General features: G+C 47.8%; 7 protein-coding genes across 7 annotated transcripts; 6 read left to right on the plus strand and 1 right to left on the minus strand.

The window, feature by feature from the left end:
- Positions 1–117: 117 nt before the first annotated feature.
- B0J16DRAFT_340253 (uncharacterized protein) lies at positions 118–1778 on the plus strand. The gene has a single exon (XM_046127652.1). It carries the CDS (start codon positions 173–175, stop codon positions 1670–1672), a length of 1500 nt encoding a protein of 499 aa, XP_045982263.1. The 5' UTR covers positions 118–172; the 3' UTR covers positions 1673–1778.
- A 618-nt stretch (positions 1779–2396) lies between these two features.
- On the plus strand, positions 2397–3856 carry B0J16DRAFT_340254 (uncharacterized protein). The gene is made up of 3 exons (XM_046127653.1): positions 2397–2745; positions 2798–3241; positions 3289–3856. Exons 1-3 carry the CDS (start codon positions 2451–2453, stop codon positions 3660–3662), a joined length of 1113 nt encoding a protein of 370 aa, XP_045982264.1. The 5' UTR covers positions 2397–2450; the 3' UTR covers positions 3663–3856.
- A 204-nt stretch (positions 3857–4060) lies between these two features.
- On the plus strand, positions 4061–6060 carry B0J16DRAFT_362385 (cytochrome P450). Its single transcript, XM_046129804.1, has 3 exons — positions 4061–4349; positions 4399–5169; positions 5220–6060. The coding sequence occupies exons 1-3, from the start codon at positions 4105–4107 to the stop codon at positions 5917–5919; spliced, it is 1716 nt and encodes a 571-aa protein (XP_045982265.1). The 5' UTR covers positions 4061–4104; the 3' UTR covers positions 5920–6060.
- Positions 6061–6141: 81 nt separating this feature from the next.
- Positions 6142–7489, plus strand: B0J16DRAFT_398000 (chaperonin 10-like protein; the record flags this gene model as incomplete). The annotated part of the gene is made up of 5 exons (XM_046132355.1): positions 6142–6251; positions 6307–6374; positions 6423–6727; positions 6784–6980; positions 7026–7489. The coding sequence occupies 5 exons, from the start codon at positions 6142–6144 to the stop codon at positions 7405–7407; spliced, it is 1062 nt and encodes a 353-aa protein (XP_045982266.1). The 3' UTR covers positions 7408–7489.
- A 37-nt stretch (positions 7490–7526) lies between these two features.
- On the minus strand, positions 7527–8536 carry B0J16DRAFT_340256 (zinc-binding domain-containing protein). The gene has a single exon (XM_046127654.1). It carries the CDS (start codon positions 8305–8307, stop codon positions 7603–7605), a length of 705 nt encoding a protein of 234 aa, XP_045982267.1. The 5' UTR covers positions 8308–8536; the 3' UTR covers positions 7527–7602.
- Positions 8537–9006: 470 nt separating this feature from the next.
- Positions 9007–9907, plus strand: B0J16DRAFT_121354 (P-loop containing nucleoside triphosphate hydrolase protein). Its single transcript, XM_046121603.1, has 4 exons — positions 9007–9237; positions 9289–9533; positions 9587–9658; positions 9713–9907. Exons 1-4 carry the CDS (start codon positions 9102–9104, stop codon positions 9800–9802), a joined length of 543 nt encoding a protein of 180 aa, XP_045982268.1. The 5' UTR covers positions 9007–9101; the 3' UTR covers positions 9803–9907.
- Positions 9885–10587, plus strand: B0J16DRAFT_121347 (transmembrane proteins 14C-domain-containing protein). The gene is made up of 3 exons (XM_046121602.1): positions 9885–10030; positions 10089–10181; positions 10233–10587. The coding sequence occupies exons 1-3, from the start codon at positions 9994–9996 to the stop codon at positions 10427–10429; spliced, it is 327 nt and encodes a 108-aa protein (XP_045982269.1). The 5' UTR covers positions 9885–9993; the 3' UTR covers positions 10430–10587.
- Positions 10588–10865: the final 278 nt, after the last annotated feature.

The raw sequence follows: 10865 nt of genomic DNA on the forward strand, positions 1-10865 counted from the left end.
TATTTACCAATTGATTCCCCCCTTGAAAACAATATGCTACACTTAACCCCGCACTGTGCTGGTGGGGCTTAAAGACCACCAGGCAGCAACGTTCCTTCGTAATATCAACATCAATCAGCAAGATACTCTTCAACCAGCATAGTCCTCAACAGACCCGAACAACGCAGTCATAATGGCTAGGCTCACAGATATACCAAACGAGATCTTGGAGCACATATTTACTTATGTATCCGACATTAATCACCCCGACATATTTGCTCTCCGAGTCGTCAGCAAAAGGTTCAACGACATCGCAGCTCCCCTCAGAGTCCGCAATTGGTCTGACGATGGCGACTATGGGCATTATTCTACAAGCGATTCAATCGTCACTCTTGATAGATTCGCTCTGGAACTGCTGCGATATCCCGAGCTCCGCTCACGAGTCCGAAGCTTGAAGTTTACTTGGATTCAAACACCGCATGACCATGATCCTGCTCGTGTCGGGCTGCGTTCAGCCAACCTTGAGCCCCTAGCCAAGGCAGCAGAGGAGGCGCTTCCGGATTTAGCTGCTACGACAGATCTGTGTCAGCAGATTCGCCGAGTTTGGGATGACGGTCTAGCTGTCCTCGTGCTGGTATGGACGACAAATCTGGAGAGTTTGACCCTGACCATTCCACAAATTCCGCGCGGTGGCGATTGGCACTACTATAATCAACTAGTTATCCTGCGTCTCGCCAAACAACTCGCTCTGCGCTTTGTCACTCGGCATCCAAGGCCAACCCAAGCGTTGCCATTGGCCAAGTTGCGTCATCTGGACTTTCGATACTGGGGGATAGGAAATTGGAATGCGGTCCATGAAATCAATATGAGACAGCTGACTCCCTTCCTATACTTTCCAAGTCTGAAGAATCTCAAGATTACTTGTGTTGGTGAGGACTACGAGGACCTAGATGACCTGGATGCCTCGGGACAGGACAGTTACTCTATGCGATACCCGAAGCGAACCTCGCCAATTGAATCAGTCGTTCTCGCAACACAACACATTACAATGCACGGACTCAGAAGCGTTCTGGGCGCCTGCAAGAGCCTCAAAGTTTTTCGCGCAGAATTCGCGGAGACAGGCGATGAGAGTTCTACTCGACCCCAGCACAGTTGCAGCTTGCTTGCAAGGTGCCTCATCGACCACGCGTCTTCTCTCCAGGAGTTGGACCTCCCCATGTACAAATATGACACAGATTGGATACACAACTTTGACCAACTACCCCAATGTTTCCACCAAAAGTTGACCAAACTGAGAAAGCTGAGCATACCTGTGTCCTTTAATTCCATTCACGAAATACATTTGAGCGGCTACGAGAGAACATGGATAACACCCAGTCGTCTCCCACCGTCCATCGAGCATCTCAAGCTCTACGATTCCCTGCGTCCAATCCTCAAGGAATGCAAACTCGGAAAAAGTGCTTTCGTCACAGAGCTTGGTAAAGCTCTGGGTGTTGTCACATCGATAGTCGCGAAGGCAGGCGAAAAGGGACGACTGAGTCAGCTGAAGTATATTGATTGTGCAGAGGTAGTGCGGGATGATCCTACGATGAAGTGGGTTGAAGAATTGAAACAGACGGCTAAAGACCGCGGAGTCCAGGTGCTTCTCGGTGATTATGATCCTTTAGAGGATGTTATAATGGAGGATTTGTAATCAATGTAGTTAAATATTGATTCCTTTTCCCAGATATACCTTTACCTAGCAGCCTTTTGTGCTATGTCAGGTGATAGACTCTAATTTAACTATATGGGTAGAAGAGGGATATATATTGTCCAGTTTAACTTAAATCTGGTTTTATATTTACACCTTTACATTACTGCTACTATAGAACTATTGCTGTTTCTTCCCATTAAGAGATTATCCAGCACCTTGCCTGAGATTTTTAGGCACCAGGTGTCAGGGTGATGAACGGATTGTCCCTTAAGCGACAGTAAAGACAGAAAAGTTTGGTCACTTTACGCTGTGTCCTTAGACGTGGTTGTTTTGACACCCTGACCATCTCTCAACTGAGCGGCTGATCAGACAGGGCTCTCACCGCTGTCATTTTAGCTTCCCATGTAAGCACCTAACCCAAAACAGCTTCATTTGCTTCTTTTCAGCTATGACTCTAGAGTCTCGAACTCAATATTATCTGTCGCTTAATTCCGGGTTTTCCCATTGACTGGTTGGTTATGTCCATCAGGCCATTTATTCATGCAGCCTTGAATAGTTTATTTCGAGGCCTCGTTCTATAGCCAGTAGCCCTTTACACCCCTTGCCGGCAACCCATGCAATGATAAATCGGCCAGTCTGGGTTTTGAAACTATTGAATGGTTTATTGCTTTGGTGCAGACAGGAGTAAAATGCCCATATATTAAAAACAAGTCCACCGATGCCTCGTTTTCTTGTTCCATCACCGCTGTTGCTCCCTCTCTAACTTCAAGCTCTCAAGATGGTCGCCATCAAATCTGCTCTCACGCTCCTCGCCCTCGGCGCCCATGCGGCTCTGGCGGTATCCGATGTTATCTGTTCCAGCGAACTGGGTACCAAGAGTATTCAGTCTAACAAGATCCCAAGAGCGACCACAACAGTTTCCGAGCGAATTACAATTGTAAAGAAATTCATTCGCAAGGTCAATGTCGTTGTTGTCGCTAGGCCTTATACCACAACTGAGACTACGACAGTCCAGACGACTGTGATATCAACTGCCGATCCTGATGTCAAGACAGCCACTAGCCATGTAACTGGTATGTATTCCTGCGTCTATAAACGATATGCCCGACCGCTGACATAGCACAGAAACACAAACCGAGATAGAGGATCGATCGCACACCGCATTCTCAACAACGATAATCAGCACCACTACTACAAAGTACAATACACAAACAATCCCAGCCCCTCCGGGTTTTACGAAGATTCGCGATTCTCCTGATTACGTCAAGAGAGCCGACATTCCCAATGCGATCCCTTTTCTTCCGGCCGGCAGAGCTGGGGCGCCTGAGCAGTATGTTCAACGCATCCGCTGCACCAAGGTCCCGGTGACTTCAACCAAGTACACCACCACGACTATCCAAGGCCCCAGGAAAACCATCAGGAAGACGAACACGAGGCTTGTCAGTACGACTGAGACTGTGACTGAGACTGAGTATCCGGATGATGTGACGACTACTGTCACCGAGACATCTTCGCCCACGGTAACTGAGTATAACGATGTCACTTCGACCAGCACCATGATCGAGTCTGGTACGTAAACCAATCCAAAGCCTGACTGGTCACTAACACATTCATAGTCACCGTCGAGACACAACTGCCTGTTGAACTCTACCTTGCGTGCAGCGAAGAGAACATAATCTCGACAGCCAACGGTGGCAAAGCCCTCTTTTACAGAAACACCATTGGTATAACATATGATACATTGGCTATCACGGGCATGGCCAACGCTTACGAGTGCTGTGCGGCATGCATGAAGAACCCTAAATGTCTCTCGTCTATCACTGCTGTTTCCAACAGCGCCAATTGTTATCACTACGTGAGTCGAGACAACGTCTGTCCCAACGGCCAGGTCAAGTGGTCTTCTTATTTTACCAGAAATGGCGCGAGTCCCGGGTGGTTGTGGAGTAATGGACCTTGCGGGAGCTATGTGAATGGAGGCAATAGAGATTAATAGGCTCAAGACGCTTAGAGTTGGCTGGATTTCGATCAAGGCTTGGATTGTTCGTGTTCATGTCGCTGGTGAATATCTTGACGATGGAAAAATGAAATAATATGGTATCTACTTACCAGTCTTTGTTAAATAACACAGGATCTCAGTCGTGCTTAGTCAAGATTCGTGAGGACCAGATGTCAGGGTATCAAAAGAGTGACCGTCGAAAGCATAGAAGACAGAAAGGATCAGTTAGGATTACTGCAGTAATGGGCCGCGTTATTTTGGCATGCTAACCAATTTCTCCGCTATTAGCGACCCGGTCGAAGGATCCCACGCTTAACCCTTCTAAGACCTGTTCCTGAAAGCCCCAAAGCTGCCCAATCATGGCATACCTTGCTTACCTCCAATCTCAACATCCAAGCCATTTCATTATCTTCATTCATCCGTCAGCCGTTGCACAATGAACGCCACGACAGTGGAATCATCCAATCTAGGCTCGTCAATTGATGTAGCCTCGTACACAAAAGTCCTGTTACTAGTTATTCTTCCCTTTCTCATAACGTATATCTTCACTGTCCTGGGTAACAAGGGTTATGGCGATGCAACTGCCGTGAGGGAGCCCCCGAGGGTTCCGTATTGGATCCCGTTTGTCGGGAACACAATTGGCTTTGCATACGATACCGAACGCTTCTTAGCATCTGTCCTGTAAGCGAAACTGGTTACTGAATCATTTCGTCGATTAACACGCGTATAGGTCCAAATTCGGCAAAGTCCCTCTCCGTCTCTTCGTAGGCGCCGAACCAATGTACTTCATCCCCCACGGCCAAGCCATCATCGACCTCTTCAAATCTTCTCGCTATCTTACCACAAAGACCTTCGGCATAATGACCGTCCGCGACGCATTCGGTCTTCCGGAACATGACGTCGCCATCTACGCCAACGACGACTCAGGCATTGATGTGAAGCCTGCGCCTGGTTATGAACAAGTTGAGCAAATTATGAGGTTCCATTTCGTGTCGCATCGTGATATGCATAATCTTATGACGGGGAGTGCACTTAATGCTATGGTTGCTAAGTTTGTGGAGGTTTATTCGAAGCACATTGACGAGGATACTACGTTTGAAGAGGATGAGTGGGTTGAGGTTGATGATCTTTATGGATGGCTTAAGAATTGTCTTCTTCGCGCTGCGGTGGTTGCATTATGCGGTGAGAAGTTTCTTGAGATTTCACCTACTTTCTTGGAAGAGTTTTGGGAATTTGACTATCATCTTCCCAATCTGTTCAGACGGTTGCCGCGATGGATGATTCCCAAGAGTTATCGGGCCAGAGACCGTATTCAAGAGAGCATCTTTCGTGTTCAGGAGTGGGGCAGACAGAATCTTGACTTTACCGATCAAGAACTGCTCAATAAGGACTGGACAGCTGAGTTCGGTGCTAGACTTATGAGTAAGAGACAAGAAATGTTCAAGAATATTGGAGTTACGCCAAGAGGTGCTGCTGCTCTTGACTTGGGTTTGATATGGGGGTGAGTATCTGCCTATCGCATGAAACGAACGCGTATCTAACAGTTTGCAGCTTCAATGCTAATGCCATTCCGGCCGCCATGTGGATGCTCCTCGACACCCTGCTCGACAAGAATCTCACCGACAGACTTATCAGCGAGATGGAGCCTTGTTTCAACCACAAGTCACTCTCATTTGACAAAGAAAAACTCTGCTCAGGACCCCTTCTCAACGCAATCTATCTCGAGACGCTACGTCTTCGCGTAGCCGCACCCGTCGGTCGATCCTCAACTGTTCCCAATCTCAAATTCGGCAAATGGCAGATGAAGCAAGGCGTCGGAATGCTCTCAACATCTTGGTTCGGCAGCCGCGATCCTGATTTCTGGAACACCGGACATAACAACGAGCACCCCACCGATTCATTCTGGGCGGAAAGATTTATCCAATACGACGATGATCCCACAAGTGGCCCCGTCCGACCGACCGCTCAAACTCAGAAAGTCGAACGCGACGATCGCAAAGCACACGTTACAACGGAAGGTACACAAGGCTATTTCTTCCCCTACGGCGGTGGCATGAAAATGTGTCCCGGTCGATTCTTTGCTAAAGAAGAGCTCATGGCTAGCGTTGCGGTTGTTTTGAGGGCTTATGAGGTTGAGCTTGTTGATCGTGACGCTGCGAGCAAGGTTGGACCGAATATGGATTATTTTCCGTTCGGGACTATTCCGCCGAAGGGAAAGGTCGCTGCTCGGATCAGACGGCGAAATCTGTAAATGACATTATTTATTGGGGTTGAATTGTCTTTGGTGATCGGCATTGTTGATGATGACGACAATATTAGACAAGGTTACCCATTTTATGAAGTCTTCTCCACCATCAATAATGCGACGGAATTCGTCATAGGCTATGCATGCTCTTCAATAAATAAAGAATTTCATTTCTTCTTGGGTTCTTTTTCTGCAGCTGTTTTAGTCTCCCTGAATTATTTGTGCATAATGTCAACTATGAAAGCTGTCGGAGTTGCGACCTACGGGCCTGTGGATAACCTCGAGTCTCGAGATGTTCCGAAGCCGAATGATCCGACTGGACGACAAGTCCTAGTAAAGTCAGTTTCCATCGCTTTCTAGTTATCTTGGTGATGAAAAGCTGATATTTTACAGAGTCAAAGCTTGTTCCGTCAATCCGATTGACCACAAAGTCCGCTCAGGAACCTACGACGACGCACCCGGTATTATCTCTCTTCCCCTCATCCAATCACGTCTAATACGCGTAACAGATTATTACGAGCATGTCCCAAAAGATTTTCACATCATCGGTTTCGACGGTGCAGGAATCGTTGAGAAGATCGGACCAGATTGTCAATTCTTCAAACCAGGCGATGAAGTCTCGTGGGTCGGCGCGACCACTGAACAAGGAAGCTATGCAGAGTATCAGCTCCTTAGCGAATTCAGTTGTGCTCATAAGCCCAAGACCTTTGACTTTGTTGATGCGGCGAGTTATGGGTTGACTTTTGTGACGGCGTATCAGTCGCTGTGGCGAAGATTGGAGATCAAGAAGGAGGAGGAGGCTGGTATTTTAATTGTGAGTGCAACCCGTTTTTAAGTGTGGAAATATTGACTGATGGTGTTTCTCTGTAGATCAATGGAGGTGGTGGCGTTGGCAGTGCTGCCATTCAACTTGCGAGAAAGGTCTTGAGGCTTCCCGTCGTAATCGCCACGGCATCTCGGGACGAGACAATTGAGTCCTGCAAGAAGATGGGTGCAACTCACGTTATCAACCACAGAGAAGACCTCGTAAAACAAGTCGCAGACCTCAATCTCGATGTACCCATCAAGTAAGCTCATCCACCTCCCATCGACACTCCTCACTAATATTGCAGGTACATCTACATCGTCGCCCGAACAGAACAATACACAAACGCGGTCGCCAAAATCTGCGCACCCTTCGGCAAAGTCTGCACAATCGTCCAAGCAGACGTCAGTCTCTACGGCACAGACTTCATGTCGAAATCCCTCACCTTTTCCTGGGACTGGTTGGGTTCTGCAGCGTATCATGGCACTGGCATTGAGTATTATTATCAAATGTTGAACACGATCGCGAAGTTGATGGAGGATGGAACGCTAGTCTCTACGGTTGGTACGAGGTTGAGGTTGACGCTTGAAGGCTTGAAGGAGGCGCATCGACGGGTGGAAGGGAGTGGGACCGTTGGGAAGATTGCGCTGGGGGTTGATGAACCTGGTGAGGGAATGCCTTTTGCGTAGAATGTGACGTCAATGAAGTTGGTTGTTGTGACTGTGAAGGAAGTAACACATAATCTTAGGGAAGAACAAATCGTAGCCGAACACAAGAAGGGAACCTCCCTGTCTATATTCCTATATGTCCCCAGCTTAGCAGGTATAGAGAGCTACCTAGATTGGGCCACACCCGAACGTCAAATCCTTCAATCTTCTCTCCCCTTACGCCCACTCGATACCAACCCTCCCTTCCTTGCAATGACCATGCTTACACCCTTCACATAGCGTCTTGTTATGCGGTCCCTTCGACTTTCCTCCCCATTCCCGCTGCTCCATCTCAAAACCGTTCCACTTCTTGATCCGGTAGCAAACTATGTCAGTATAGGACTCCTCGTCAAGCGTTGGCTTGCCCAAACTTCTGCACGCATCGCATCGCTGGTGGTACACTCGTGCATTGTATCGGCCGCGGGAGTATCCACGGATGGTGATGGCAATCTTCTTGCTGGACCAGCCGTTCTTCTCGCAGTCTGGGTTGTGGCATGTGAATCGGCCCATGATGTTGGTGTCGTAGGACTTAATATAGGAGTTATCTTTATCGTTGGGGTTGAAAGTGTAGTTGAGATGGACTTCTTCGAGTTTCTCTCGGATTTGATCGTCGAGGTTGGGCCACATGGACCATGCGGGGCGCTTCTCGGAGGCGCGTCTCTTATATGCACGCTTCTTGGGGGCGCTGATCTGGTGAGCGCTGTTCTTAGGCGAGGGCTTCTCGAGTGAGCTCTTCTCGCCAGTGTCTTTATTAGGTGTACGTCTCTTGGGGGCGCGCTTTTTGGAGGCGCTCTTCTCGGTTGAGTTGTTCTCGAGGGAGAGCTTTTCCAGTGAGAGTTCCAGCTCCTCCGGTAAGGCGTTCTTAGACTTTCTTTCGGGCATCTTGGTGGAATGAAGATTGGAGTCTTGTGAATAGCCAATTCAAGATTGTAAGAAGTCCAAGAGTTGAGAGAATGAATAACTCGAGTGTGAAGAAGTGAAGAAAGCGAATGTCTGCTTAAAAGAGGGGGAGAGAATTCGCTGATGGGTGGACGGCAAAAAGCATTCAACCCCATCAGGGCAGATGCCTGCCACCCATGGGCCAATGGATTTCTTTTTCGGACATTCATAAGACATGCGGCATTCCATTCACGGCTTTTTGATGATATCATTCATTTGTTTCGTTGGCTCGTTGGCAGTACACTTGCAATTGTGATGGTGGGCCTCCCGCATCGGCCATCTTCCAGTTACCTCCAAGCACGACATGCAGCAGGGGGGCAAAGAGCCAATTGAATGCATTGTTAGTTGGGCATATAGAAAATCGGTCGGCCTCATTCTGCACTGTTGGTTCAGGAGAGACAGTTTGCCTTGTGATCAGGATTGTGGGAAAGTGATAGCTTATGAACAAGGGTCTACGCCTAGGCCAAGCTAGTTTATGGGACATACTGAATCGGATGCTTGTTAAAAGCCTCGATTTGGTGTTCTTACTTGAACCTTATTATATCCAGTTCACGGACCACTCATTGGCTTTCGGGCATTGCTAACATCCAGACCGTGGCGGAGTTTTGGTTCTAGCGCTTATACCATGTTTGCCTAAATAATGGACAACACAGCCTCACAAACGCAAGTGGATATAACATCAGCCACAGAACTCTTCCAACCAACATCAAACATTTACCTTGGCACAGGACATCACAATGGGCGCTACAATCTCTCAGCTATGGACCCCACCTCCGATCGCAGTCGGAGTCGTCAGTATCCCCTCAGCAGGCAAGACATCGATAATCCGTAAACTCAGCGGCGGTCAAGATCCCATACCGCCACTCAACGAGAGTTCGAGCACCCGCCCAAATCTCATCTCTCGATATGCTGACACTTGAACAGCTGTTAACAACACCATATTCACCGTAAAAAGTCAGGAATACAATGTCCTCGACTACACCAGCGATAGAAGAATAAGAGGAGTATGGCGAAAGCTCCTCTTCAGAATGAGAGCAATTATTTTCGTGGTCGATAGCACAGACAAGGAGAACATGGACGATGCAAGAGATGCGCTTTGGGAGGTTTTGTATGAAGAGCAGCTTGAGCCTCGGCCTATTCTCATCCTTGCGAACAAGCAAGACGATCCAGTAAGTGAATCAAATGTGGAAAGTTCCATGAACGAGAACTAATGTAAGAACAGAAAGCCATGACTGTGTCGGAGCTTGTCAAGTATCTCAAGATAGAGAAGGATCTCGCCAAGACCAGGAAATGTGTTTGTATCCTTCTCCAATTGATTGACAGAGCTTTTTCTGACCATTACGAACAGCGCATCATGCCATCGAGCGCCTTTGATGACAAAAGCCTGGAAGAATGTCTGGAGTGGTTACGCGAAATCGTTCGCACAAATCCATACTGATCCTCGCGACGTGTTGATTGGTACGCGACCGCGGCCCTCGGACATAGCATTGTCCGAGTTCCTTGTCAATTCCCGATTAGTCAGCGCATTGGCTCCACCACTCCCGCAGTAGCCGAGGAGTGAATTGAGATCTCGTCACCACCAAAAGACTCACCTCATCCCCATCACTCGTTCCTATCACCACCTTCAAAATGGCCGAACACCCTTCTTTCACTCTCGCTGCTCTCCGTAAGTATTGCTTGACAGTCTAGACATCGTATGGCAGCCAATTGACCATCCTTCATAGTGTCCGTTGGCGGTACCGCTGGTTGGATGCGCACGCGCTCTACGCCTTCTCTCGTCGCTGGTGTCGGTCTCGGTGTTTCTTACGCCTATGCTGGTACGTCCCCCACTTGGAGAATCGGGTTCAGTGGTTAACGTGGTACGATAGGATACCTTCTCAAGAACAACAAGGACTACGGCTCTGAGCTTGCTCTTGCAAACAGTGTTCTCTTGACTGGTTCTGCTATTCCTAGAATTATCAAGACTGGTGGCCGTGCACCTGTTCCTATTGCTCTTGGCGTTGTTGGCGGACTTGCGACATATTACTACCAGAAGAAGTTCCGCGAGTTCCGATATGGAGTTTAAGTGTGACGGGTTGGCAGTAAAAGAAACTGAGTGATTGATAGAGGTGCAATGTACCATACTGTATGATATCTTGTTAGTGAAAAATCTCAATCTAGCGTGTTGTATGTTGATATGTCCTACGGATTGCCGAAATCCGGGTTGGGGATGTAGGGTAATTGAGACGCAAAGGCTTGGCTAATTGAATAGAAGGCATGAACATGTGATATGATCAATTGAACACCTGTAATGGGTTAAAAAAATGTAACATGGGGGTTGATTATGATTTATGTAGACTCGATGTTACAAAGGTTGGCTTTGTTTCACTCTTTGATGGTCGGATGGATTTGTCTCGTCTTTCCGTTTCCCAATATCAGCGTACCTAGTTGTCATGATCATCTTATTACTAATCACCTATCGTTATCTTTTATCAACTTATCGATACGTGCTTATCGATACC

The sequence above is a fragment of the Fusarium flagelliforme genome (assembly GCF_020744385.1).
Source record: "Fusarium flagelliforme strain FIESC 12 MPI-CAGE-AA-0113 chromosome Unknown B0J16scaffold_4, whole genome shotgun sequence".
Classification (NCBI taxonomy): Eukaryota; Fungi; Ascomycota; class Sordariomycetes; order Hypocreales; family Nectriaceae; genus Fusarium; species Fusarium flagelliforme.

What these genes read in the sequence shown, in the direction of transcription:
- B0J16DRAFT_121354 (XM_046121603.1), top strand. Translation starts at nt 9,102, where the DNA reads ATGGGCGCTACAATCTCTCAGCTATGGACCCCACCTCCGATCGCAGTC. An exon ending in CATACCGCCACTCAACGAGA is followed by an intron (nt 9,238 to 9,288) that starts GTTCGAGCACCC and finishes ACACTTGAACAG; the next exon opens with CTGTTAACAACACCATATTC. An exon ending in CGAACAAGCAAGACGATCCA is followed by an intron (nt 9,534 to 9,586) that starts GTAAGTGAATCA and finishes ATGTAAGAACAG; the next exon opens with AAAGCCATGACTGTGTCGGA.
- B0J16DRAFT_121347 (XM_046121602.1), top strand. Translation starts at nt 9,994, where the DNA reads ATGGCCGAACACCCTTCTTTCACTCTCGCTGCTCTCC. An exon ending in TTTCACTCTCGCTGCTCTCC is followed by an intron (nt 10,031 to 10,088) that starts GTAAGTATTGCT and finishes CATCCTTCATAG; the next exon opens with TGTCCGTTGGCGGTACCGCT. An exon ending in TGTTTCTTACGCCTATGCTG is followed by an intron (nt 10,182 to 10,232) that starts GTACGTCCCCCA and finishes GTGGTACGATAG; the next exon opens with GATACCTTCTCAAGAACAAC.
- B0J16DRAFT_362385 (XM_046129804.1), top strand. Translation starts at nt 4,105, where the DNA reads ATGAACGCCACGACAGTGGAATCATCCAATCTAGGCTCGTCAATTGAT. An exon ending in CGCTTCTTAGCATCTGTCCT is followed by an intron (nt 4,350 to 4,398) that starts GTAAGCGAAACT and finishes ACACGCGTATAG; the next exon opens with GTCCAAATTCGGCAAAGTCC. An exon ending in GACTTGGGTTTGATATGGGG is followed by an intron (nt 5,170 to 5,219) that starts GTGAGTATCTGC and finishes AACAGTTTGCAG; the next exon opens with CTTCAATGCTAATGCCATTC.
- B0J16DRAFT_340256 (XM_046127654.1), bottom strand. Translation starts at nt 8,307, where the DNA reads ATGCCCGAAAGAAAGTCTAAGAACGCCTTACCGGAGGAGCTGGAACTC.
- B0J16DRAFT_340253 (XM_046127652.1), top strand. Translation starts at nt 173, where the DNA reads ATGGCTAGGCTCACAGATATACCAAACGAGATCTTGGAGCACATATTT.
- B0J16DRAFT_340254 (XM_046127653.1), top strand. Translation starts at nt 2,451, where the DNA reads ATGGTCGCCATCAAATCTGCTCTCACGCTCCTCGCCCTCGGCGCCCAT. An exon ending in AGCCACTAGCCATGTAACTG is followed by an intron (nt 2,746 to 2,797) that starts GTATGTATTCCT and finishes GACATAGCACAG; the next exon opens with AAACACAAACCGAGATAGAG. An exon ending in CAGCACCATGATCGAGTCTG is followed by an intron (nt 3,242 to 3,288) that starts GTACGTAAACCA and finishes ACACATTCATAG; the next exon opens with TCACCGTCGAGACACAACTG.